This window comes from Carassius carassius, chromosome 10 (assembly GCF_963082965.1).
Source record: "Carassius carassius chromosome 10, fCarCar2.1, whole genome shotgun sequence".
NCBI classification, from domain to species: Eukaryota; Metazoa; Chordata; class Actinopteri; order Cypriniformes; family Cyprinidae; genus Carassius; species Carassius carassius.
The window spans coordinates 33,810,793-33,838,202 of record NC_081764.1 but is presented as its reverse complement, the minus strand read 5'-3'; the positions used below and the strand labels follow the sequence as shown (position 1 = coordinate 33,838,202).

At 37.2% G+C, this 27,410-nt stretch overlaps 1 protein-coding gene across 1 annotated transcript in view; it reads left to right on the top strand.

Annotated features, from left to right (window-relative positions):
- Positions 1-650: 650 nt before the first annotated feature.
- LOC132152203 (uncharacterized) overlaps positions 651-27,410 on the top strand; it is a 37,028-nt gene continuing 10,268 nt past the window's right edge. The window contains exons 1-14 of the mRNA XM_059560993.1: positions 651-992; positions 12,822-13,019; positions 13,918-15,820; positions 16,618-16,791; positions 18,955-19,078; positions 19,965-20,058; positions 20,176-20,262; positions 20,335-20,451; positions 20,603-20,698; positions 21,724-21,872; positions 22,189-22,327; positions 23,667-23,789; positions 23,958-24,152; positions 25,269-26,299. Coding sequence (XP_059416976.1) covers positions 990-992; positions 12,822-13,019; positions 13,918-15,820; positions 16,618-16,791; positions 18,955-19,078; positions 19,965-20,058; positions 20,176-20,262; positions 20,335-20,451; positions 20,603-20,698; positions 21,724-21,872; positions 22,189-22,327; positions 23,667-23,789; positions 23,958-24,152; positions 25,269-26,299 — 4,433 coding nt within the window. The 5' untranslated portion in view covers positions 651-989. The remainder of the gene's footprint in view (positions 993-12,821; positions 13,020-13,917; positions 15,821-16,617; positions 16,792-18,954; positions 19,079-19,964; positions 20,059-20,175; positions 20,263-20,334; positions 20,452-20,602; positions 20,699-21,723; positions 21,873-22,188; positions 22,328-23,666; positions 23,790-23,957; positions 24,153-25,268; positions 26,300-27,410) is intronic.

Sequence of the window (27,410 nt, the reverse complement as noted above, 5' to 3'; positions counted from 1 at the left end):
AAAGGAAGAAAGAAAGAAAGAAAGAAAAAAAGAAAGAAAGAAAGAAAAAGAAATTAAAGAGCTGAGTGGTCTTTAAGAACTTTAACAATACATCACTTAAGTTGTTCCTTTTACATTTTTTTTAAAGAAAGAAAGAAAAAAGATTTGGTTTAAAAATAAAATAAACTGCTGTTGGTCACTGTACATGTCAATCAGATGGTGTCTTCCTGTCTAAGTGGGCGGTTCTTGGCTAGAATAAGCTGCAAATTTGACCAAACCTTCATGCCAATAGTTAGAAGTGTGTGTGTGTGTGTGTGTGTGTGTGTGTGTGTAAGTAATGGACATTCCTTCTACGAAACCGTCTGTTTTCATCCGTCAGTCTCCTCCTGAGAGTGTCTCTCTGTGTATAATACTCAGGTGTTTGTGTAACTACACATTCCAAGAGCCTCTGTATATTTCTGCCTCTCCCTCTCTCTAGAGTGTTTAAACGAGAAGAAACTAATCTGTACAAAGGAAATGAAAGAATTTAGGGAGGCTTTAGTGGTCTCTTTGTTTGAGTGTGTGTGTGTGTGTGTGTGTGTTAAGGGAGGTCCTGATTTGCCACTGAGAAAAGTATGAAAAGCCTTCAGGGGGATTTCCTCCGAAAGAAAGACCTCCTCCTACTCTTCTCTGACCCTTTACTCTCTCTCTCTCTCTCTCTCTCTCTCAAGCACTTTACAGTCGAGACAAAACGGTGCATTGAGCTGACGACAGACTGCTTGACACTTTGCATTTCTCAGCAGACATCCTTCTCTTGTACAAACTTGCAATAACTTGCTAAACAATGGCTGTAATCCACATTAGTCCAAATCTACCAGCCGTCTCAAACTGGACACCATGGAAGCACCTCTGGATATGAGATTATCATGGGAAAGCTGCATTTACCACTCCAGAACTAAACTGGGAAGTCTTCTCTACTGGAGGCACAGATCTTAGGATGACAACTTGGTAACCAGGATTCAGTGGTCAAGATGGTAAATAAGACTCGTTTATTTATGTTTTTACACATGGTCTGTGTTGTTGTGCCACTGACCTACTGAACCAATGATAACTGGACTACTGAACTAGTGATAGCTGACTGCTGTTGTACTGTAGGTGACCATAATTTAAGTCCTTTTCATGCATTAATGTTCATTTAGGTAAAAAAAAGTTGTCACTTTTTAGACTTTGTTTCTGCAAAAGTTTCTTTAGTTTGCATCGAACTCTTGAAGTTTGACTTAAGTTATGTTACTGATAAAAATGGGCATGCTGAAGTTTTAATCAGCGTTTTATTATGGACTTTAAAAGACTTGAATGTGGTGAGCAAGATGGACTTGAGATCAGTCTCTATTTTCTTATTTATTTGATTCTAGCGCTTGGTGTGGCGATCTTGCAGTAAGAATAAAAATGATTTATCATTCGCAGTTGTTTATAAATGAAAAACCTCCTAAATGTTCAGTGTGGTCTCAGATATTTCTTGAGATCCTCAGCCTGACCCACTTTGAGCTTTGTCTCTACAGTATATTGATGGTTTGTTTTGCCTCTCTGAATGACTGATGGTGTTTGGCTGAGAGTTGAAGCTTTATGTTGTGTTTTATTTGAGTTTGAGGAAGGTGTGTTTAATCTCTGATACTGCAGCGATTTACACACTAAAGAGAGCAGATCTAGGTGTGTTTGATGCATGTTTGAGGATTCAGACCTTTGGAGTTCATGGCAACTGCAATATAAACCTGCAGAGCAGAAACCAGTCTACACTCCCTTTAGATTATTATATTGTTTTTACTGTATTTATCTGCAGTTTCACCAATGTTCAGACATGTGGTGATTTTCCGATATTTCTGGTTTTATTGTCAAATGAGAAGTGTCAGATCCCATTTATGGTCTTCACCGACAACATAAAAACTTCACAACAGACATAAGTGAGCTCTGAGACTAGTGATGATATACTACCAATCAAAAGTTTGGGGTCAGTTAAAATAAATACTTTTATGTAGCAAGGATGCATTAACTTGATCAATAGTGACAGAAAAGACATTTGCAATGTTACAAAAGATTTAGAAAACATGTTTAATAAATGCTGTTTTCAAATAAATGCTGTTATTTTATACTTACTATTCATAATTATGAAAAACATGCATGATGGTTTCTGCATAAATATGAGGCAGCACACCAGTTTTCAACTTTGATAATAATCAGAAATGTTTCTTGAGCAACAAATCAGTATATTAGAATGATTTCTGAAGATCATGTGACACTGAAGACTGGAGGAATGATGCTGAAAATTCAGCTGCACATCACAGAAATAATAATAACAATAATAATTTCAGCTCTCTCCAAACTTTTGAACAGCAGTACATGCTGTATAGAAGCTGTAGTGTTCAATGTTTATTTGCCAAATTTTCAGAGAGAAAACTTAAAGTACACCACTCCAAAAAGTATTGTACCTCTGTCTTTTTTGTTGATGTTTCAATACATTTATCATCACGCTGCAATACTTTCATCTCAGTTGGTTTGGTTCAAAGCTTAGAATTTATTACAGAATGGTGTTGGAAAAAAATAAACACTAAATATTTATTTTTGTAGGAACATCGATAAAAGTCTACTTAATTTTAGCATTAAAGTGCTAAATTAAAACTCCCTACTGTAATTTTCTCATCTACACACTTTTCTGCATATGACATGCACAACAGATCGCTAATGTGACATTTAAAAGCATGTTACAGTAACACACATGGCTTTGACACTAAATACAAACATAGATGTGATCATGTAACATTACCTGACAGGTTGTAATATGCATACAGAAGTGTTGGGACGTCCTGTGAGAGTTGTTTGGAGAGTTGAGCAGGCTACTTACCTGCACACTTGATTTCTTGTGCAGGGGTTCAACTGATAGCTGTTAAACTAAACTCTCACATTCATACACATACCACAGTCACACTGTGCTCAGCCTGTTGCAGCTCTCACAGACCTCCACAATCAATACTGTTGTTTATCAAAGAACATTGAACTTGAGTACTATTCAATATGTAGCCTACATCTAAACAACATGTCGCTGATGAACACACTTTTCACAAAAACAAACGTGTGTGTGTGTGTATCACATATCATGAGTAGTAAACATCAGCAGTATGTATAGGTAAATTATTTGGTATATTCTAATTTGACTACACTTTAAAAGAACAATTAAATTGTTCACGTTTTTGTGATTTAATTTCATTAGACACCATTTTTATTATACATTTTAATCATTCAAAATCATGGAATTGTAAAAGAAGGAAAATATAGGGAAAGATAAAACATTTAATTTGGGCCTAAATTAAAAGCTAGCTTATTCTGCGGAGTTTAATTGTAAACAAACAACTTGTGTTTATTTTAATATTTGTTTATTTCTCAGGGTTTAAACACATGTGAAATGCATTTGCTCCCTATTAATGGCATAAAAAAAATATGAAAAATATTGATACTGAATGATATGGAAATAAATATTGAGGTAATACTTTTATCCTCCAGCCTTAGCACATCACTTAGATAAAGTGATTATCTAAAAGTGCATATTTACAAATCTGCATTTCCATCACTTAGTCACAATGCATTCTGGGATTGGTATACAGTACTAATGATGCTGCATAAGGATTTGGCTAAAGTAAGTTTTAAAAAAGCCTTTACATGAAGAATGTGCCTATGAACACCTAAAACACTGCCTATGTAGGGAGCGCACTAAGTTTTGGATTAAAGCCCCAGTGTGGTTTTACAGATTTGTTTTGGCATAATAAACAAGTGAGTGTGTTACAGCTGTTGAAAGACTGTCGGTGTGAAGCCTTAAGGATAGGAAATAAAATAAAATGGAAATAGAAAAGTTTTTTCTTGTAACTCTGCAAAGTTAAAACATCATTTTACTGAGGGTGACCACCCAACATCTGACATGTCATAAAATATATTTTAAGGGCTTTTTATAATCATCAACATACTGTGACAAGACTCTGATGTTTTGTGCAGTTTCCCCTCAAAAGAATCAGTCCTTTCTGACCTCCCCTTGAGTTGATGTCAAGCGCACAAAGAGAAATCTGAAGATTTACGGCTGTTTGCTACTAGCATGCTGTTCATCATCCAGATGTTCCCAGTCACGTGATGTCACAGTACCCTACAAAACATCCTGGAAAGAAAGGGGTTTTCTGAACGGCACATACACTGGGTTGCCAGATCTTACTGATTTTAAATCCAGATTTTTAGGGTGTATCTGGCCAAACTGTGGTAACATTCTCAATTCTTCCTTTCACTTTTCCACCTGACGCAATGCTTCAATCATTCTGAAGTTCAGGGAGCCGTAAGCAATCCGAGCATGCATGCTATAGAGCCGTGATACCTTCATAGACTTTCATGTGTTTTGGGTTGCCAACATTTATTTTGGAAACAAGTCCTAGGACCCTCAATCAAAATCAAACGAAATATGATATCCGGGATCATTTGGAGTCAGTTTTGCAGTCTTGGATCGCAGCGAGAAACCAGAGAGCATTGCTTCATCAGCAGGGCATACTGGAGAGAAAGTTAATAAAATATATAAGAGCTGTAAAAAATAAGTTGGCAGCGTGCAGAGACAGACCTGCAGATGTCTGAGGAGATGGCTGTTTAAGGTTTAATATGCTCTGGAAATAAATGCTCAATCAAGTGCTGCTAGAGTGTCTGTGAGAGATTCATTAATGGATAAATGGATATGAAAGAGATATTGGCAAATAAGCAAAGTATGATGATAGACAAATATGTTTCTTTATTTGTATTAAAATCCATGGAAGATTTCCATTCCACAAAAGGTTGTTTATAGTGGAAAAAGGTTCATTAGATTATTAAAATGTTGGTCCATATGATCTTATATTTAGGGAACCAAAAATGGTTTATGGCATCACCACGAAACCCCCTTTTGTAAACTTTATATTGTGACTTTAGGAGAACATCTACAGACTTGAGCGCCATATTTAGTGAAATGGTCTACACTTGAAGCATTCATTGCATTTGTATACACTTGCATTAATTCCATTAAGGCTTAATATATGTGGCAAATAGACTGCAAAAGATGCAAAGAATCCAAGAAATGTATGAAGACAATTATGAGCCAATGAGAGATTAATTATGCAGTAGAGATGGTGCACAAATTAAGCCATATCAGAATTCCCTTTTTTTAAATCCCCAAATACCATTCTATTCTATTCTATTCTATTCTAATACCATACTTAAATTTGATAAAACTGAATTCAAATACTTTTTTAGACTTTGAGGACCTGTGGGATCCTGCTAAATGTAAATCCATTTACATATTTATATATTATGTGCATACCTAGATGAAGCAGTACTAACTGAAGTACTAAAATAATTTCATTCTAAAACAAGGCATGCAAAGTAAATGTTTTATACTGTAAGGTCCGCACACTTGGTCAAAGGAAGGTATCATTTGCCAGAGGTTATGACTAATACTATTTAAAAGGGTCGCCCATGCTTACCATTATTTAAATAGTATTTCTGTTTAGTCCCCTACAGTTACCCATGTACAACTTAAAGCCCAAAACAATAATCAGTGGTTATGCTAGAACTCTTTTTCTAGCCCCCGACAGTTAAATAACTACGTACAACTTAACTAAAGCTGAGATAATAACCAGCGGTTATGACCAGTACTATAACTAGTCCCCCATAGTTAATGCAACGAAGTTCAACCTAGCTAAAGTCAAGCAGTAAGTCAGAAATCTAGAATCTCAGCTGATGTGCTCCATGCTCCATCTAGTCTAAGATCTGATATGCACTTAACCCTAGACGCAGATTTGCAGAAACATACACCTTCACTTAATCTACTTGAGAAAAAAATTTCAGAGTAAGTCAGAATAAAATAAAAATTTAACAATTTATTAACAGTCAGGTAAATATGTATTATGCCGATTACATAGCCAATTCAAAACAATATAAGGCATCAAATTCTCAAAAGGTGAATCTAAGAGTTAGACGTATACCAGACTTTTAGTAAAATACATAGTACGAAATGTGTGAACACCCTTCATTCCACGGGTTCATTCCAGCTACAGAAGGCCCTGATCCTTTTGCTGCAATCCTTAAAATACAAAACCAAGATAAAACATCCCCCAAATGGAGGCATGTACAAACAATTGGAATTTGCATCAACCCAGGCCCCACACCGGAGTAGTTTACACCTCAAAGGGAACAGAAGGTAATTTACATGAAGACTCTGAAAAAAGGGCACTTCTGATATACTAAGAGCAAAATATCTTAGGATCTGTACGTTCTTTTAAGATTTCGACCATTGGACTACTTGACCTGAGACTATTCAAATAATACCAAACATGGTTGAAAATATTACTTGTATTCATGTAGAACATTATACTATTGGCCATTCTGAGTGAACCAAGTGGAGGGAGGATAGGTGAGGAAGGTGATGAGAAAGAACTGATAACATATGTGAGAGAGGTGTTTCGGTGGGGTGTCTCAGAGATGCCAGTGTATGTTTGTATTGTCTGTTTCTCAGGAGATCAAAGTATCGTAGTTTCTTTTATTCTTACAATAACAATGGATTTCAAGTTAGAAATGAGCAGGATTGAAGTCTAGCTTGTGATAACATATAGATTTGAAGCTTGCAGTTTAGGCTCTGTTTGTTTCCGGACATTGTTTTTATGAAGTGCTTTCACTAATCCAAGTGTAGACAAATTACACATTGCACCAAAAGTGCTACTGTGAAAGTAATCTTAGAACCACTGAAGAATCTTTATTTTGAAAACCGCGTTCAGATAAGTGAGTTAATCGAGGAGTAGTTTGTCAGATGTTGTAGATGTTTGTATGATGAGTGAGGGCCATGGTGTGAGAAAGCTCCATTGAGACAAACTCCCTCTCTAAGGACTTAAAGCACAGTGGCACAGAGACAAAGACAACACTGTCCTGAAGAGGGAGGAGAGGAGAAAGAGAAGGAGAGCTGCTGGGAGAAACAGATCACAATTACTGGAATCTGACAGCTTGAAATAAGAGACTTTCCAAAGCTTACAGATAATGAAGAATCCCGTTTAGGTTAGATTAGTGTTTATCTCAAGAGTGCACATGGACTTTCTAACCTCAAGAACTTATACTTTTAAAATTTTTCTGTTCTTTGAGCAAGACTGAAGTGATTACAGAGCTTGAAAAGAAGGATTTAAAGCCTCGGAGTGCCTCTTTTGTCCCATGCCAAATGCACAAGTCAAGACTTCTTATTTGAGCACATAATGTTTTCAAACACTGAATGACATATTCTTTTTTGCATGTTTTTCATTTTGGCCCAGTGGACTTGAACTCCAATAAAAACAGTAGGGCTGTAGTCAACCAAAGAAATGCTTAGTCGACCAAAGTCCTGTCCTGCGCAACGATCAGTCGACTAAAAAAATAAATAAATAAATAAAAAAGACGCGATGTTTTGCATTTTGATTGAACATTTATTAAACAATTGTCATAGAGTATTTATAAAACAACAACGAAAAAACATCAATAATACATAAAACTATAATAATAATAAAATTATTTGAAAATTAAGTGATTTTTTTAACTGCAAAGTGAGGAGCTCACGTCTGGCCACTGACCGGATCCCTTCAGTAATTCCACCGAGAGCATGTTGACAGCGTTGTCCGTTACCACTGACACCCGCTTCTCTGGTGGAATGTGGTAAGCGTCCGCGACTTCAGTGACATTTTCTCCCGTGTGCGCTGCTTTGTTTCTAACACAACGCTATTCATTTTACAGTCCGCATCGATAAAATGGACTTTAAAGGCAGGGTAGGTAAAAAATTTTTTTTTTTCCAAATTTGTTTAAACTTTATTTATATATCAATACATAATTAAAATGTAAGTACTCTGAAAAAGAAAGTATAAAAATCGAGTGTCTGTAGGCCTCTCATGACTGTTTTAAAGACAGCTCATTATTTCCATTCACCCCACCCCCTCCCTTCTGGGCTCCTTCCAAAGCCTCTACTACGGCTCACTAAGTAATGTTATGTTAGCTATATTACGCAGCTACATGTGCTAATGACACATGCTTCATGAAAAAATAAACAAAAAAATATGTATGATCAAAATACAAAAAGAAAGATTTACCTGTCCATACTTTTCAGCCTCTTGAGTTCCCTCAGTTCTCGCCATGGTTGCGAGAGAGTGACAGTCGCCTAAGCCAATCCTATGTTTCGTCCTGAATGGAAAATAATGAGCTGTTTAATACAGATAAAACGGTCTAGAGTCACTCGATTTTTATCGAGTACTTATGAGTACTTACATTTTAATTATGCATTGATATATATATAGAAAGTTTAAACAAATTTGGAAGAAAGTTGTTTATAAATTTTTTACCTACCCTGCCTTTAACTGTCATGTATGCCTCCATTCTAAGCGAAGATCAAAAATCAGATGCGAGACCTACAGCCAGGGAGGATTGGAGTAACGGTTTTGTCATTTTTTTTTTTTTTTTTTTTAAATGCAGCCAGACAAAAGATTTAAATTCCTTGGACATTTTGTCGACAAAAGCCAAAACAAGTAGCGTTCTAACTGAATGAATACAGCAAACCTACCTATATTCCTTACTGAGCGCGAAGCAGCAGTGCAGCCAGCCACAGGTACGGTTCCCGAGTGTTCACGTGGTGCGCCAAACTCTGGCGCTGTTATGTCTAAATTAAAGCATTTAAAGTTTGGGATAAAACATAGGCTAATTATATTTAGAATGTAGTAATATATAACTGGTAATAAAAGGAATAAATATCAAGGAGTAAATCAATGAAAATTTCTTCATTGGTGAAAAAAAAAAAAAAAAAAATATGCAACAGGTCGACCAGTATAAATGTCAGTCGACCAAGAGGTCATCGACCGATTAGTTGAATAAATGACTAAAGTTGACAGCCCTAAAAAACAGCTCCCTTAAAACACACTTTTACACTCTTTCTAGTTTCATTTGTCAACTAATAGAATTCTGACATAATATTTTGTGCAAAGTTTCACCCCTATCTGATTTCCACCAAAGGCATTATTTTCACACCCGTGTTAGACACATATGCCCATGCACAAACAATTATACAACTGTCATGAAAGCATTAAATCAAAATGCATGCAACTGGCCATCTGTTGGTGTATATGGGGGAAGCCCATGTAAATGAACCTCTTCAAGAACCACACCTAATTTCTAAATAAAGTCTAAACTCAGTCTGTGCATTTACAGTTGGACTCCATGTCTAAAGACTATGTCTAAAGTTGACGTTACAGCATTGACTCTTGGCTATTACAGTCAAAAATGGCCTTTACATTTTAGCGCACTAAAGTTCACCAACCCAGGCATGCCTGAAACCTATACTTGAAATGTAAAGTACTTGCACAGAAAATAAAACCTCCTTGGCCGTGTTTTGACTTTGTACATGTAGACAGATACTTGCAGGGCAGAAGGCACTGTGCTTAAAATGTAAGATTCTTTAAACAGGGACCCAAACCTGACATGATGTAGCAATCCTGTGCTGGAAATGACATTTTAAATATTTTTGGAATGAAATGGTCAAAATAGTCTTGTTAAAACAAATTTCATAGCATGCATTTTATATCCTAAATACACAATAAAAATGTAATTTACAATTAAACATTTTCACACTTTTTGCATAATGAATAATAATAATAATAATGGTATTAGTAATGATTACATTAATAATAATGACTGGAAGACACACAATAAAAATCTTAACTGACATTGTTGATTCTAGGGCTAGTGCGAAAACTATTTTTGGAGCTTCGAAGCTTCAGAAGTAATCAACACCAAATGTTCGAAGCTTTGGAGGGAGTGGCTGAACATATTTTTCTCTCTAATAAATGCAGGATTCTCTGTGTGTCTGTCTGTTTTCATTTTTATTATGTCGAGAACAGTCCATCCAATCGTCTTCACGCGTGGCTGGTGTGTTGCTGCGTACCCAAGGAGTGAAGTGTCGCATTTTGGTGAAATATGGACACGCCACACGTTCAGAATTAATACTCTTTTAATAAACTACAGAACAGCACCGCACGCTGATGCCAGGTGTTTGAAAAAAAAAAAAAATAATAATAATAAAATAATAATAATAATAATAACATGTGAATCTCAAAATTGAAAATCGAATGCCAACACACAGAACGAATATTTGAATAATCAAATATTCTGGTCCAGCCCTAGTTGTGACTTTAGTAAGTGTGTAACCTATATTAGTGATGCTTTCCTTAGCAAACCACTAAATACAAGACTCCAGGGAAACAGGTTGTATACGGTGCATTTATGAAATCATCTGCAAAAAGCTTCAGATTTAATGACAGCTGAGCTTTGGTGTGTTTCAGACATTATTGAAGCTTACAATTACCTGTTGACCTCTGTTTCATGTAATTACAGAGAGACGTGTACACTGCCAAATGAAAAGAAGTTTTAGCAACAGATATTTATGTGTAGATTTAATTGAGAGTTGTCACATCAAAACTGTACTGCTGAAATCAGGGTTCTTGCAGGTGAGAAGACAGACATCATTTTTTAAGTGCTTTAAAGTGTTTCTACACACATTAAAAAAGACCCTCCAGATATCAAATTAACTTTCCAAATTTCAGCCAAGGGCTAAGGGTGATATTTACAATATCACTGAGAAACACTGAGAAATGCAATTTACATTCTCCTGAATGCAAATACCAAACTACAGGAACAATGCCAGGCTCCAGATATCCTTCATTTGGGACCCTGAGGATTTGTTAAATGAAGTTTGACTTGGATGTGTTTGGAAATCCGAGGTGTGGACAAGTAACAGGAGACGTAACGGGGGTTAAACAGAATGATGGGCCCAGAGCCATGAAAAGACAGTGATCTGCACCATGCAGATGTGTTTACTGAAGAAGAAAGGCTAAGGATGAGAAAGTCAGCCAGAAGAAAGAAGAGGTTCCACATGCACCCGAGACGGACCACCCAGAAAAAGACGCAAGCTTGGGCCAAAACTACTTTGGTTAATGATTAAACAAAAAGGCTATTGCGTCTTTCCACAATTGTTCAAAATTATTAATCATTAAACACATTGTGGAAGGTCCTGTTATAATTCTGTTCAAGATCATAAATCATAATGCACACTGAAGATTAGCTTACAATTCAAATGGCTTCAAATCACTGCAGAAAATATCTAGCAGAAAATGTTGAGAAGGTGAGAAAGTCTAGTGCAGATAAACACCAGTGTGTGTATACTTCTTTGAAGAGCAAATGACAAAGCAGACATCTAATGTTTGTATCATTCAATGACTCAAACTGGGGATTATCTGGTAATTCAATAAACTGCAGAATTGGATGAATCATTCATGTATAGAAAATACATAAATAAAAAACTCAAAATGAAAGTAAAACTTTAAACTAAAAACTAATACAGTACTGATATAGCACTGACACTTTATAAGTTTTTTTCCCCTAAAAAGGAAGGGTGTTGTTTATGCTTGTGTTTTCCGAAGCAGACATAAACTTCCTCTTTGAGATCACACTGTAATCATCTTAACCAGGAAGCCACTACTTCTGTTAGGCTAAAAAATTAATAGACTAAACATACAACTTAACATGGCTAAAGCATGCATTTCTCAATATGGTTAATCATTGCACTAGGCTTCATAAAAATTGTTTTAAACATGCGGTTTAAGAGTTTCAACCTCTAACTGGCAGTACACAGTTATCCATTCTGGATCCATTTAAGGTTTAAACCAAGGTCATGTAGACTGGAGGAGAACAGATTTCACTAGTTTTCCAGACACTTTTCCCTGTGCTTTCCCCACATCTGCTTTGTACATTATTCCAATTCCGACACATGAAAAGTGAACCCAACATCCTCATTATGGAGGACTGGCTAAGAAAAGAATATGAATGTTTTTATCTTACACACATCCTCGGTCCATAAACACTTGCATTGCGATGTGGGGATCAGCCGTGGTCTAATTGGTAGAGAGTCGGACATTACCCAAAGTTCTTGGATTGTGTGTGTGTGTGTGGGGGGGGGGGGGGGGGGTACCGGGTTCGAGTTCACGGTGTGTTTGTGCGCTTGAATGGGTTAAATGCAGAGCACAAATTCCCTCACATCATGTCACTTTTTTTCAGCCCATGCGTTCTATGTTCTACCTTGTATTACCTGTATGCTAATAACACAAATCTGTTCTGGTTGAGGTAAACCATCTAAAATAAGGTGTATCTTTCTTGGACAAAACTCACACTTTCATGTCCCAGAAACATTTTAAGCACAATTAGATGGCCACTAAAGGGAAAATAAACAGGAGAAATTGTAATACTCATTATGGCTTGTGTAGATGCCTTTCTATCTAAATCACCTTTGTTCAAAACATGAACATTAAGAAGGTAAACAGACTGACTGCCTCTTTAACTGCAAGGTAATATATATAGGGTATACAGGATACAGTAGCATTGTGATTTCTTCCATGCATATATGATAACCTAGCCCATCTCTTCCGCTTAAATTGCCTTAGGCAAGAGACACACTGCCTTCATATGGTGGACAACAGAATGGAAAATGTGGATTTAATTAGGCCAGAACAGTGAAACCTTGACATGACACAAGCTTCATTGTCTTTTTGTCTGGTTCTGTAACAAGTGAGATTTAGGAGGGGTTGATATTATGAAAAGGTTTTGCCACAGGCTTTTGACAACAACCTAATTTTTACATCTGTAAACAAAGCATTTAGGGATAATGCACAATAACTGCTGTATCGTATATCATGTTATATATTTTCATGCAAAGATACAGTTATTAAGCCTCACAAATAATTCTCTCTCTTTCTCCACCTCAGAACCCTTCCTCTCTGGACTGGTCCATTCAGAGCGCCCTGTCATCTCTTTTCCCTCCATTTGAAGCTACCGCTCCTACTGTTCTCAGCCAACTCTTTCGTACCATTGAGGAACGTTACCATGGAGATGCACTGCAGTGCCTGCTGAACTTCCTCATCCCAGCCAAACATATCCTAGAGAGTGTGCAACAAGCTGCCTGTGTGAGTACACCACACTAATCACAGCTAAATAAAATAATAATAAAAAAGGCCATCAAAATTCGACAGTGCCTCAGTAAAAGCCAACCATCTAAAATGACCAATAGCCTACCTACCATGTGATTTGTTTCAATTCAACAGTTTAAAGAAAAAAAATCATCCTAAAATGAAAGCATTTGCATTATTTACTCACCCTCATGTCATTCCTAACCTGTATTCCTTTTTTTATGTGGAGTACAGAAGGTTGTACATAGTCCAAAGGCTTGCATGCTATAATCCAATGAGATTTGAGAACTGAAGCGAGGAGAAAGAGTTTTAATGAATAAATTTCACAATTGCAAAACTACCATTTCATCTTATGTCTGGACAAACAGCTACTCATGCTCAAAACAAATGTATTCCACACTTTAACTTTAGCATAAAGGTTCAGAAGACTTGGAATATAGGTTTGCGTGGGCTACTTTTATGATGCATGACAGGTCATGCTCAGTGTATGCTTTCAGTGTATGGAAAAGGACAGTGAGAATGACATAGGAGTAAGTCTATTATGTATTTTCATGTTTGGGTGAACTAAGACTTAAAGGGTAAAGTATGTTAGCATTCAGAGCAAGATGAAAGCAGTTTCCTGTGCACACATTTCTTCCATGTGGACTTTTATGGCACAGATCCCACAAGTTACTTTTCCTTGTCCACTCAGCACAAGATTGTTTTGTTTTATCTTCAGAAAGAACAAAGGCCATTCGAGACAGCTTCTTCTGAAGGGGATTCAAGAATGTTTGCGTGCAAGCCAATAAACGGCATCAAGACACAAGCTATTAAGGATTTTGTGGTTATAAAATCTGTCAATCCAAAATGATCTGCAAATCAACTAACTAGCTTTACCCTTTCTTTCTCTCACTAGGCGTCATACTCCGATCTCCTGTTCCGGTGTGAGGGTTGGCCATTGTGCCTGAGAGATCGTGTGGTGATCCAACTCGCCCCTATCAACCCTTTACTTCTCCGACCTGGAGATTTCTACTTGCAGGTGGAACCTTTTGGAGAACAGTCAGCCCGAATCATCCTCAAAAGTCTTCTTGTGCCGGAAGACCTCCTGGGGCAAGAGAATCTGGCATTGCAAGCTGGTTCCAGGTTGCTGGAGTGTCCTGCAATTGAGGGGACTCCCATCCCTGAGACATCTTATCCATGCATATTCACAGAGTCTTGGCTAAGGGAAATAAATGAGGGACGTCATGGAAATCCTCTATGTCAGTGTGTGCTTTCCTCTGACAATGGGGTTGTGAAGGTACCTTGGACTGAAGTTGCCAACCCAGAATTCCTTGACAGGCCCAAGTCTAACATCTGGAATGAAACAAAGACATGCTCAACTCCAACTCTCCGTGTAAATGACATAATAACCGAGATTTCAGAGAATGTGTCACAGGGACCTGTAGGCCTCTTACCACTTAAGATGGAAACTACAATTCTTCCAGCAAATGATGGGATGGCAGTTTCTGTCCAGCTAGTGGAGGGTGGCAGCAGATTAGAGAAGGTTGACCAAGGACATCCAATAAGCAGTTTTGCTGGAAAACCTGTTGGCAGGGTATCTCCTAATACCTGGGACAGCAGGCACAACCGAGAGCTGGAAGGAGAATATGTGGATCTGTTGGAGTTCAACAAGGAGAAAGAGACTTTTGTCCTCAACAAAATAGCAATGCCAACAAAACCACTGGGCTTTAAGTTAGTCACGACGGCTCAACCTGCCCCAAAAAGTAGTGTTAACCCATGTGAAGAGAACTGCAATCATTGCATGCAAGACAAACTCTCTGAGAGCATGCAAAATGATCCAGAAACTAAATGCAGGTATAGGCAGTCTTACATGGCAGCCCTCCGAAACCCTGTGAATTTTGAGAAAGCAAGTATGCTGCCTTCCCTAGATGAAACAAGGACAGATGTAGGGGAGGCTGAGCCAAGCTGTGAGGGATATGGAGTTGGCCTTAGACTTAAACCTTTGAGTTGTACATTTGGCCAAACACCAAACCAAGCAGACAGAAATTCGATGCAATCCTTTGAGGACTCAGTCCAACAAAAGCAAAGCCCAAAGAACTCAAGTCAGAGCATATCTCATGACTGTAGTTCAAGGGAGAATGCAGAGTCCCTTGACCAACATATGACCCAACAGATCCCTAGCATGGTCCAAGCAAGACAACAACACAAGTCATTTCTCACTGGGCAACAGGATTTCCATCAGATTGTACTAGGAACTAATGCATTACCTGACAAAAGACAGCACTGTCTGAACAACTCTTTTAGACAAGATTCATTTCAGTTGCGGATTAGTGCCCACAAGCATGCCAAAACCCAACACTTACCCAAAATGGGACTCAGGGCTTTACCTGACCACAGTGGTCACAGACAAGAAGCTAATCTCTGTTTGCAGGGTTTCAATCCAATACAGCAATCACAAAAACAGCTAACACAGGCCTCGGAACAAACACCTCCTCTATTTCAGCCCCAGTGCAGTCAGATCCTGTTCCAAAATGAGAACAGGCCTTTGGATTACAAAGTCCTCTGTGATGACAGACTCAGTGGAAGAGGCCCAGGTTCACCTGCACAGGTGATCAAAGGTAAAAGCAGGTCTAAATCCCGCCCATCCTCTTCAGTCTCGGAAATAAACAGAGAGTGTCTGCAATCACACAAGCTGACCAATAGAAGCCGCAGTGATGTCTATCCAGAGATCATTCCCATGTTGCCTCCTGTCCAGGGAATAAAACACACAGCCAATTTGGTGTCCCCAAACTTAAACAGGCATCAAGAAGCAAGAAAGGGTAAGTAAAGTTAGACTTATGCATGTTAAAGGGACTAGTGTTTCTGATTTGTTACATGCATTTTGAAGAGGCGTATACGAAACAAAATATTCTAACAATTATTTACTGTGGTTCCTTGCTTTGTGTGTCAACTAATTGCATACAGATTTTACCCCGCATCTCACTTTGTTGTCAAAAGAACATCTGAAGCAACTTTACGTCTGACCAACATGCTGTTTTTTAGATCTCTATGCTTAAATGAAAAGCATGTTCAAACATGACTGAAATGAACAGTTACAAAAACTAAACTACTATGAGGCCATGTCTACTTGCCACCCGCCATTACAAATCAACTGATTTACAGATGACCTTGACCTTGGTCATTTGCGGAGGAGAAAATATAACCTTCTGAAAGGTCATCTTAAAAGAGAGCAATATGACACTGGCCAAAGGTCAAGAGTATGCATAGCGTTCCACAGGGGAATTTCTGCAGTCCTTCATCTGATTACTTTCTTTAGCAGAACAGAACAAAAGCATTCATGAGGACCAAGAGCAAAGTGTAGGGATCAGAACTAACTACACCCCCCCCCCCCCCCCCCCCCGTTTTATGGGGAAACTGTTAGATGTCTTTTTAAATGGGAAGAGTAGGGCAATGGCTTTAGTTTTTTTTTTCAAGATTTTCTAAAAGTGAGATCAACAGCTCCATCTAGCTGTGACACACATCTCTTCAGTCATGCAATAAGTTCATGATTTAATAATCTTTTGTGTTGGTATACATACCAGTGTTGAAAATAAATGTAATTTCCTGTCTTTCTAAGAAGTCTACACATCTGTAAAAGCTGTAATCCCAGCTGTTAATGGAGCAGTGCCCCTGAAATCACATGATGATCATCTCTTGACCGACCAGCCTGAGAATGGAGCTCAGGTGAATTTATTTTCCCAGGACTCCACAATCAAGAGCCTTCTCCAGCTAGGCATCATCTGTCTACCAGGTATGCCTCCTAGACTATTTTTAATTTGAATTTATTTTTTGTGGTGTAGTGTTTAAAGCTCAGGGCTAGGACTGATCCATGCAAAGACTAATAAATAAACAATTGTTCCTTTGAGCAAGATTTGTTCACTCAAACATTCAAATTTTCAAATTTACTGTGTTTTATAGACTAAAATGAAATAAAAACAGTCCATACATCTTATGACAAATGAAACCAAGAAAACCAAAAGTAAAATTTTTTAATTCAATACAATAAAAGAATCATCAGTGACTAATGACTGAATTTAAGTCAGTTCTCGCAAAAGACTATTTTATGACTTCAGAAGGCTTGTAATATACAGTAACACAACTTGTATAGACGTACGGTTATCATGCTGTTTTATATAAGCTTGACAATAATATTCCATCGAGTTTGTAAATTCTGTCTAACATCTCAATTTATGTTCAACCAAAGCAAAACAACAATTCAGGGTACAAATGACATGAGGGTACAAAAGAAAACGGCATAATAAAAAAACAACATAACAAAAGTCTTGATCATGATTTTCTACTGTATGTGGTGGTTGTATCATCATGATTAAAGGGATAGTTCACCCAAAAATGAAAATTATGTCATTAATAACTCACCCTCATGTTGTTCCAAACGCGTGAGACCTCCATTTATCTTCGAAACACAGTTTAAGATATTTTAGATTTAGTCCGAGAGCTCTCTCCTGTAGTTCTTTCTGACAGTTCTTCAATAAACCGGTTGAAGAAAAAACGCTCAACGTAATGGTGTCATTGGCGATGACTGCAAGCCTTCGGTTTACCTGGGCTCATAACATTAGCACAGAATCAGTTCAGAATCAATCATCAAAAGAATTTGTTCGGTTCAGACGCTCTGTGTGCTCTGTTTGCTTCACGCTGAATCACACATGCGCAGTATCATCAGCTCCTCGGTTCTTCTTATCTGGCTCGGCTAGGTGTTCATCTTCAGTTCTCTCTTCACAGCAGTTCAGTCAGTGTACTGTTTAAGTAAATGAATTACTCCGGATATTGGTTTGTTTGAACTCAGAGGAAGTGTCAGCCACATTAAAAAAAGTTAACAGCTTAACTCATTTGTGGATTAATGCGTATTGGAGACGCAAACCGTTTAAAATGATTCAGTTCGATTTGGTGAACTGTTTCAAAAAGATCCGTTTACATCAAATGATTCGTTCGCGAACCGGATATGACAAACTGCTTTGTTTTGAACTGTCTTACAACAGACACAGAAGAGAAGACAATGCTGAATAAAGTCGTAGTTTTTGCTATTTTTGGACCAAAATGTATTTTCGATGCTTCAAAAACTCTAACTGACCCTCTGATGTCACATGGACTACTTTGATGATGTTTTTCTTACCTTTCTGGACATGGACAGTATACCGTACACACAGCTTCAATGGAAGGACTGAGAGCTCTCGGACTAAATCTAAAATATCTTAAACTGTGTTCCAAAAATAAACTGAGGTCTTACGGGTTTGGAACAACATGAGGGTGAGTTATTAATGACATAATTTTGCAAATTGGACGAACTAACCATTTAAGTACATTTGTTTTTACTTCGATCAGGGAAATGGTGAGCAAATAGGCAGGCTTTTTTCACTTACCAATTTACAAGAAACTATCAGGAAAAACAACCAATGTTAAGTTGACAAGAAAATAAATAAATATAAATATATGTAAAGTATTCACTGAATACCCTGATTGCTTCAGGGGGTCTGAACCATTACTTAAGTTACTTTTGCTAACTTTACTTTCTAAATGACTTCTAAATTGCTTCTAACTTTTTCTACATGCACATATGTTGCACATTCCACTCTAGATAAAGCTAAATGCATCAAAAAGGAATTCTGATGGCAGGAAACAGGAGAAGTTCTGACTCTTTTCTAGACAGTTTTTGATGACTGACAGTTTGACAAGCCTCATGTAGCAGTTAGCATGCAGCCATGTGCAATCCCAATACAGAAGATGCACTACTTTTCTGAGTGTTTTCTCCAGACAATAGTGATGTGCTTTCACTCTTAAATTATGTCATGTTTGTTGCTAAAATGACAAAGCCTTTACATACGCACAAAAAAAATCTGATCATTCTGTCAATTAAATCGTGTTGTTTTAACTTAACATGTTTTCTTACCAATACCAGGCAGTCGTGACAGAGTTGGCCGGGCTGTGGTTGAGGTCTACGGGGGCAGGAAAGGCTGGGCGTCTTCTCAACTCTCTCCTCAAGAGTTTTGCAGACTGTTGCTTTACCTGCACTCCATTCCCAGGTACCAAATAGAGAGCAATCTTCTCAATCACCATAAGAGGGCAGTAAGAGTCAGTGAAATGCATTGCTGACATGTACTCAGATGTGAAACGGCCTCAGTAACCTATCAGGCGTGTTTGTACCTGAATCTGAGTCGATTTTGAATTAAGAAATATAACGTATATATATTATGCTATATTAGGACATGTATGTAATTTAATATATTTGATCAAATTAATAATTCTAGAACCAAAATGAGGACCGGGATGAAAGTAAATAACAAATTCATCTGTTTAATGTTTAAGTATATCAGTCCGCTCATCCGGGTAACAGAAACCGGCACTACTTTCTCACGTTCATACAAATGCAATAAATGCAGGACAATTGTTTTGTACAGTACGTGGTGATGATGTATATATTTTTTTTATTTTAATAAAAATGATTTAGGTTTTTTGATTTAAACACAAATCAATATTTCATATCCTTGTATGTATTTATTTATTTGGTGAGTAGGACTAGACCTAATAATGTACAATCAGTATCAGCCAGTTATTATGCCAAAATAAACCCCAACTGGGTGATCAGGACGATTATCTTTTATAGTTCATAAAGCTACATTATTACATATTATATTGCTATTTATTATATAGCGTCATCATTGTCAGCAATTGAGCTGATATTACATCTAGTATTTCCATCCTATTTACAAATGCTGAAAAATACACACGTTTAAAAAAATGTTGATGCCGGTTTATTTAAATTTCTGTATGATTCATTTTTTTTTCAGTTGGCTGAATTACTCTTAAATATATTTATTCCTTCATTCCTTAATTTCCTATTCAGATGAATCCCAGAATCATATATGATGTAACATAATGTATGTACATTAATGATGTATGTTTTTACAGGATGGAGATCAGAGAGCTGGGACTGACCGTAGTGATTGACAGCAGGAAGTGCCCTCTGCCCTCTGTGTTCTACAAATCACTGCTCATGGTTCAGGTGAGGATCTGCCACCACCAGCAACATCAATGCAAACCTGTCCATTAGATGCCAGTCAAGAGTGCAATAGTAGTCACACACTATTCCATATGTCTGGTGTGTGCATGTGTTATACAGGAGCAGGCCCTTCATGCAGTGCACACTATCTTGATGCTTGTTGATAAAGATGCAAATCCTCGACCAGAAAAACATCTTGGTCTACAGGTAATTAACACTCCCAAAAGTAGTTACAGGAACTCCTTTGGCATTTTATAAGTGCACGATCATTTCTTTCAGATAGATGTTGTGACGTCATTGAAAAGTCTTCATAAGACGGTTGATGGACAGCAGTTGACCTCTGACCTTGGCGGAAGCTTCCCTTACAGTCATGAAGAGTGGCTACAGTTTCACCAGGTTAGGAGAAGAGCAGTCACATAAACACCAAGTAATGCCCTTCCGAACGATGTCTTTAGTCTTTCAGTGAATACTGGCACACTTAATGTGACGTCCAAACAGATTTAAAATGTAGAATTTCTAATGTGTGTTTTGCATATGTATCTTTCAGAAACTTTCTCTCTTTCAACTCGACCTTCAAGCAGCATCTTCATTACTGCAGACTGCAATCAGAAGACTTGATGTTAAAAAAACAGACACCGCAAAGGTAATTTCAGAAAATCTACAGGAATACAGTACACATGTGCATGTTTTTTAACATTAAAGCTAGAGATGCACAGATATTTAAATTTGAACCGATACGATAAGCCAGTAATTATTTTCAAATTGTGTCAGAAAACTGAGACATGTCAAATTCAATGCAATTTTGTCTAAATAAAAGAAAAATCAAACACTGCAATCAATAATTTGGAATTGCTACAAATGATAAAATTTAAAGTGTGAAAAATATATGTATATTTTTTGATTACTAGTGTTATAACACTATTACTAGTGTTATATATATATATATTATAACCTTTAAGTGTGTGTTAGCAGTTCAAATGGAAACTAGGAGCACATCCAATATAGCCAATATCAATAAATTAAAAAAGCAAACATTCTCTAAAATCCAACCTGTCCTCCAACCACCTGTCATTCGATCCCAGGGAACGGATGTGCACGAAAATGTATATGCTCAATAAATCATAATTTAGCATGATTTCTGTGAGGGTTAGGTTTAGGGGTGGGGTTAGGTGTGGTCATTCGAACGAATAAGCCACCTAGTAAAATATGTAGGAAATACTGTGAGATCGGTGTAAAAAGCCCACACATTGCATTTAAATAAACGTGCGTTTTGATTGGTAATGACGTTATACGTCATTTCATGACGACAGACGCAACGCGATACTGTCATTATTTTTACGCCTGCTACAGGGCGCGTAACTTTAAAACGTAAATATAGGTCGTAATAAGGTGCTTGCACAAACGACCTATATGGTCGTTTTTTGTTGGAGGACAGGCTCGTTCAGGAAATGATTACATAACAAAATGATTATAAATGAAAGTAGTATCAAAAAAGATTTCTCACATTTTTCTGCTCATGATGATGATTATAATAATAATATATATATAATTTTGTAATTGCAAAAATTGCAAACTTCATTTTAAACAAATGCAAAATATAATAGCTCATTTATTTAAGTTGACCTCCTGAGGAACGGTGCTCCCAAACTAACTAAATCAATTGTTCAGGATGTCCAGTCCTGCATCCAGGAGCAGAGGAGCTCCATGAAGATGGTGCTTGAAGACACACGATTGGTCGCCCTCCAAAGAGAAGGCGGGTCTATTCTGGCCAGGATGAGGAAGGAAGAGTCTAGATTTGCTCAGTCTGAAGATGTCAGGTATTTCCCTCAGTGTGTTTGCATCTCAGTAGGCTCGGTTTAGTCACATTTGATCAGGATTAGAGCTCAGCTCCGACCATAATGTTTAGTTAATCCTATTTAGCCAACAGCAAGAGCCTTTAGACACACACTGAGCTCATTTAGAACACCCATATATGATACAGAACACAAACTATATGTGAAAAATATGACTAGTACTCTATATTTACCATAAATGAATTTAAAAGCAAAGCGTTACATTTACAGTGCACTTGCATGTTTTGTGCAGGTGCTAAGAGCACACAACACTTCTCTGTGTCTTTTCTGTCTCCTGCAGGGACTCTCTGGAGTCTGTGACGTGTCTGTATAACCAGGTGGAAGAAGCCGTTCACACGCTAGTGATGAAATCCAACCAGTCACTGCAACACCTTGAACATGTTCTTCTGCTGAGAGAAGCAGAAGACTCACTCAGCACAGTATGCATTACATCCCGTCATGACAGATAATAAGCACAGCCCACAGAAAGTGCTTCAGCACTGAAAATAACACAAGACAAACATTGTGCCGCAGGGAACAATCAGGCAGTGTTCGACGGGCAGACAGTCTCAACCTTCATAGAGAAACATAACATCATCATGCTAAATAAAGCGATCGAAATTGCTCAGCTCTTGTAAGAGAATGTTTTGAGAAATGGCTGAAAAGACCGGATATGACCAACATGAAGTTTCATAAAATTCAGGCTTGCTGGTCTAGATGATGGATAGACATTCTGTTGTGAGCAAGTTATGAAGAAATGTTGAGATGCGACAGCATTTGTGGCCCAATTTACCACCGAAAATAACTTTCGCTCTTAGTTAAAAAACATAGTGTTAAGGCACCAATAATGAAAGTCACTAAATGTTAAAATGCACCATTCAAACAGATATCAGTAAGACTTAAAATTATGTTATATCCAACCATGTCATGAGCACGTTAAGATCTACTCACTGAAATTATATCTGTTATGCTTAACTAGATACTGTGTATTAACTAGATTAAAAAAAAAAAAAAAAACGAATAAGTTGTGCTTTTAAACTCTCAAAATGCATAGTCCCCTTTGCTTATATTTGTAAGTTACCTTATTTTTTTTATTTTTTTGGGGGTAAGAATATTTAATAAGGTCTCTTTTGTTCATTTTAGTTCATGCATTAAAGCAACAGATCATGCAAAAATGAACATTTCTAAAAATGTGCTCACCTTAAGATGTAGATGATGTAAGATGTAGATGAGTTTATTTCTTCATCAGATTTGGAGAAATGTAGCACTGCATCAGTATCTCATCAATGGATGCTCTGCAGTGAATGGGTGCCGTCAGAATGAGAGTCCAAACAGCTGATAAAAACATCACAATAATCCACAGGAATTAATATCTGGAGGAGCGAGTCCTCTATCCATAACTTTCTCCATTGAAAAAGTCATTTTGTCTGAATCAGGAGAGAAATATGCACAGATCAAGCACTGTTTACAGACCAAAACAGCCCAAAATAAATATGTGGGTGGATTTTGATGTGACAGACAACAGACGGATGGGCTTTTTCACTGGAGGAGGTGCCGTTGAACTGTGAACTGTCCATAATGTTAACAAATGGAATCCGTCATTTAATGTAAACTAAGGGATGAGTGAAAACAGTTTTCAGTGATGATGTAGCACAGATGTCTTCTAAGAGGTCTGGCTGGGTCCCGCAGCTCTTGAAGTGTCTTCTGTGAGCATAAATACCATCAGTTCAGCTCTTTTGATTCTTGTGTGTAGTTAATTGTTGCTCATGTTGTTCACAGATCCAAAAATGGTGTGATGCAGAGGAACAGTCATGGCAGAAAGACAAAGATGACACAGAGAAAACTCTGCTGAAGATAGAGCAGAGACTACAAGACGTTCAGTCTGTTCTTATACATGCAAAGGTAACGAATCCTTGAGACATTTACTCAAATATAAAGACATATGTATAGATATGATATGAATCATATGGTACGGGGAAGTGCTTTCTTAAATAATAATAATAATAAGAGGTGAAGGTTTTCAGACATCTTTCAGACATTGCGTAATGTGTGCAATTTCTTTTTTTCTAGGAGAAAAAAGTAAAAGGGATGTCGTTGATAAAGGAAGTGGAGAGGAAAAGCAAAGGAACGCACTATCCTGAAACTGAGGCTTTTCGATGTAAAACCATCACTTTCAAAACCAACATGACCGGGTTTCTCTTGAAAGCTGAGGAGCGTAAATCCGAGCTGGAGATGTCTGTCGATCTCTATCATTTCTGTGAAGAGGTTCGTCAACAAACACAGACAATTAACCCATTTTACTTCTGCAGTGTGGTGTATTTATTTGTGAAACAAGAGGGATTTACTGAAAGACTTGGAGTAATTAGCAAGGGTTCCCACAGTCCTGAAAACCTGGCCATATCAGAGAGTTTTAAACTGTGTTGGAAAAGCTAATGGAAAGGTCATTACAAATTATTAATCAACAATTGTGGGAACCCTGGGACCAAACAAAAAGAAGAAGTGTGTATTAAGAAAGTGCATTGGATCAATTTAAATTTCATGTTGACTTTACAGAGTGAAAGTAATAGTTTAATCAATCGTAAAAAAAATAAAAAAATAAAAACACAGTTAAGAGTTTGTATTCAATAGAATGAAAGGACAACTTACTTAAAAGTGTGAATGACAAATTCATAATGTGAAGATAGAAAGTGTGACGTGTCTCAAACCAGTTGCGAAGAGCTCATTCATTTGTTATGAGTAATCTAATCTTTGGTTCTGCGTCCATTACGTTTTAAAGAAACAGAAAATAATCAAATTAAGTGCCTTTTATTTGTAAAGTATTTAATTAACTGGATTATCCAAAAATGTAATATTTATTATATATTTAAGATTAAATTAATTAGTCATTACCACATGATTACATAATATAGTCTAAATAAATTCCATTCCAATACCAATATATGTATCTACACTATGATGCTGCGGGAAAAAACGTTTTTTGTTTTTTTTTCTAAGATTTATTTTTAGCCTTTATTTTGATAGAACAGTTGGTAGACAGAAAGTGAAGTGCATGAGAGAGAGGGGGCGTCTAAAATAACTCTTTTATTATTATTAATATTTAAAAATTTAATTTATTCCTGTGATGCAAAGTGGAATAGATGGCTACTGAAAATTCAGTTTTGATCACAGAAATAAATTACAATTTATAATAGATTAAAAAAAAACTTTTATTTTAAACTGCAATATTATTTCAGATTTTACTGTATTTTTAATCTAATAAATGCAGCCTCTGTGAGCAGAAGAGACTTCTTTCAAAATCAATACAAAATCATAAAGTCAAACTGCCAGCCTCTTCCATTACTATCTAATAGCCTGAAATGACTTTCATCTTTTGTTTTCCAGGCCTCATCTCTTGTCAAAGAGTGTATGGAGTATCTAGAACACACAAAGCCTCCCATGTGTGTCTGCTTGAGTACATTGCAAGCTTTTGAGGAGCGTTTCAAAGACTTCTCGCTCCAGCACTTTCAGGACAAGAGCTCGGCGCTGCTGGAGAGAGACCTGGATGGGATCTGGATGTTGAATGCGGTCTGGGCTCAATGCCGAGACATCAGACAGCGGCTCACAGAGATACTGCAGGCCTCTTCTAGAAATCAAAAGCCTCTGGGATCGCCACAAAAGAACAGTGTGGCGGCGAATCCCGATGAGGCCCACTTTAAAGGTGCGACCCTGAGCGTAATTACAACTAGCCATGGAGAAAATAAAGGCGACCCCCAAACAAACTCTGCTGGGGGTCATACTGAGACTCGAAATAATCACGCTGGACAAGGTGATAATGAGACCGTGACGCATTTCGACCTTCACTGTGAGCCTGTGAGGACAGAAACATCTCCGTCAAACTCTGAGCCGATGATGACTGAAGAACTGCATGTTCAGGATCTTCAACACTCATTCAAGCTCAAAGATGAAGGAAAATCCTCCACATCACACAATGGCCATCAGTTGTACTATCACAGTGACAGTGATCTCAGAAAGTCAGGCCGGGTCAATGAGTTCAACCGTCCACATTATAAAGCCCTGGTCCGCTCACATAGTGAAGGCTCGTGTTTGCGATTCGCCAGTGATAATGTTTCTATGTGGAAATCCAATGCTCCAGTTAAACACAAAGCCCAGACATGTGCAGCTTCCTGTCAAGAGAGTGACTCAAGCAGAGCATCATGGGATGGACGGAGCTCTAAACTGTCTCACCAGGACAGCTTCTGTTCCAGCTCTTCTGGACTGAGCCAAGGCGACGTCAACGAGAAGTTCAGCAGTGACACCGGATCTGACCATCAGAGCTTGATTTCACCGGCAACACAATCAGATATTGTGGTCAGAACACAGGACGAGTCCATCTGCAGGCCTGACTGTATGCTGGATCACAGCTACACTCAACTGTGAGTCAAACACAACATATATCCCATGCAACATTATTTTAATGAGAGAGATACAGGGTTGCATTTAACTTAAGAAACCTAATGGAACTATTGCCACTAATAGATTTTGCGATCAACTTCTGCTCACAATGCTTTTGAGAAATGAGACAGACAAGAGCTGGACAAGTCAGGATGTGAGGGAACGTGTCATTATTTGTATCCATCAAGTTCCAAATTCCAAATTCAAAGAAAATGATCAACTGAGATGAAACACCTTTAATTAGAACCTTTAATTTTAACCCAAAATGTAGTTTACATTACAAATTCAAAATGTAATATATTAATATCATTAAAATAAAACCATTTTAATATTGCAATAAAACATTATTTTATAAAAAAGTTTAAATTAATTAAGTTGCAAAATAAAAATAATATAATTTTAGATATTATTAAAATAAAATATTTTAATACTATGACAAAACAGCATTCAATTAAATCATTAAATATGCTATTATCCAAAAATATAGTTTTCATTCCAAATTAAACAATCATTACCAAGTGATTATTAATATTTAGTATATTTATTATATTAATAAAATAAATCATTTTAACATTATAATTAAACAATATTTAATTACATATTTGTTACATGATATTATCCCAAAAATAGAGATCTTATTATAAATTCTAAATACAACAATTATTCTAATATATTTTTTGAATATTATTAAAATAAAAGTTTCAATATTATAATTTAACTTTATTTAATAAACAAGTTTTCATATTATATTATATTATCCAGTAATGTAATGACGAAGTAGAGGCAGTCGGATCCATCTGCAAGACTTTATTGAAGCAGGTATCAAACCAAGGATGCACAGAGCATAAAACACTAAGGTAGCACGAAGCAACATGCAGCGTGGTAAAACAACACTTCACAGAGAAACACAGAACCAGGCAGTCCAGATAAAGGGGGGATAATGATTAACAGGTGGATATGATGATGCTGATGAGAAAACCAGACAGGGCTGGAAACTAATGATAGCAGAAGGGAAGGATGGGAATTGCAGTCCTAGAACTCAGGTGACAAGGAGCGCATGAGACCGGAGAGAGGTGAAGGCGCGCGCTCAGT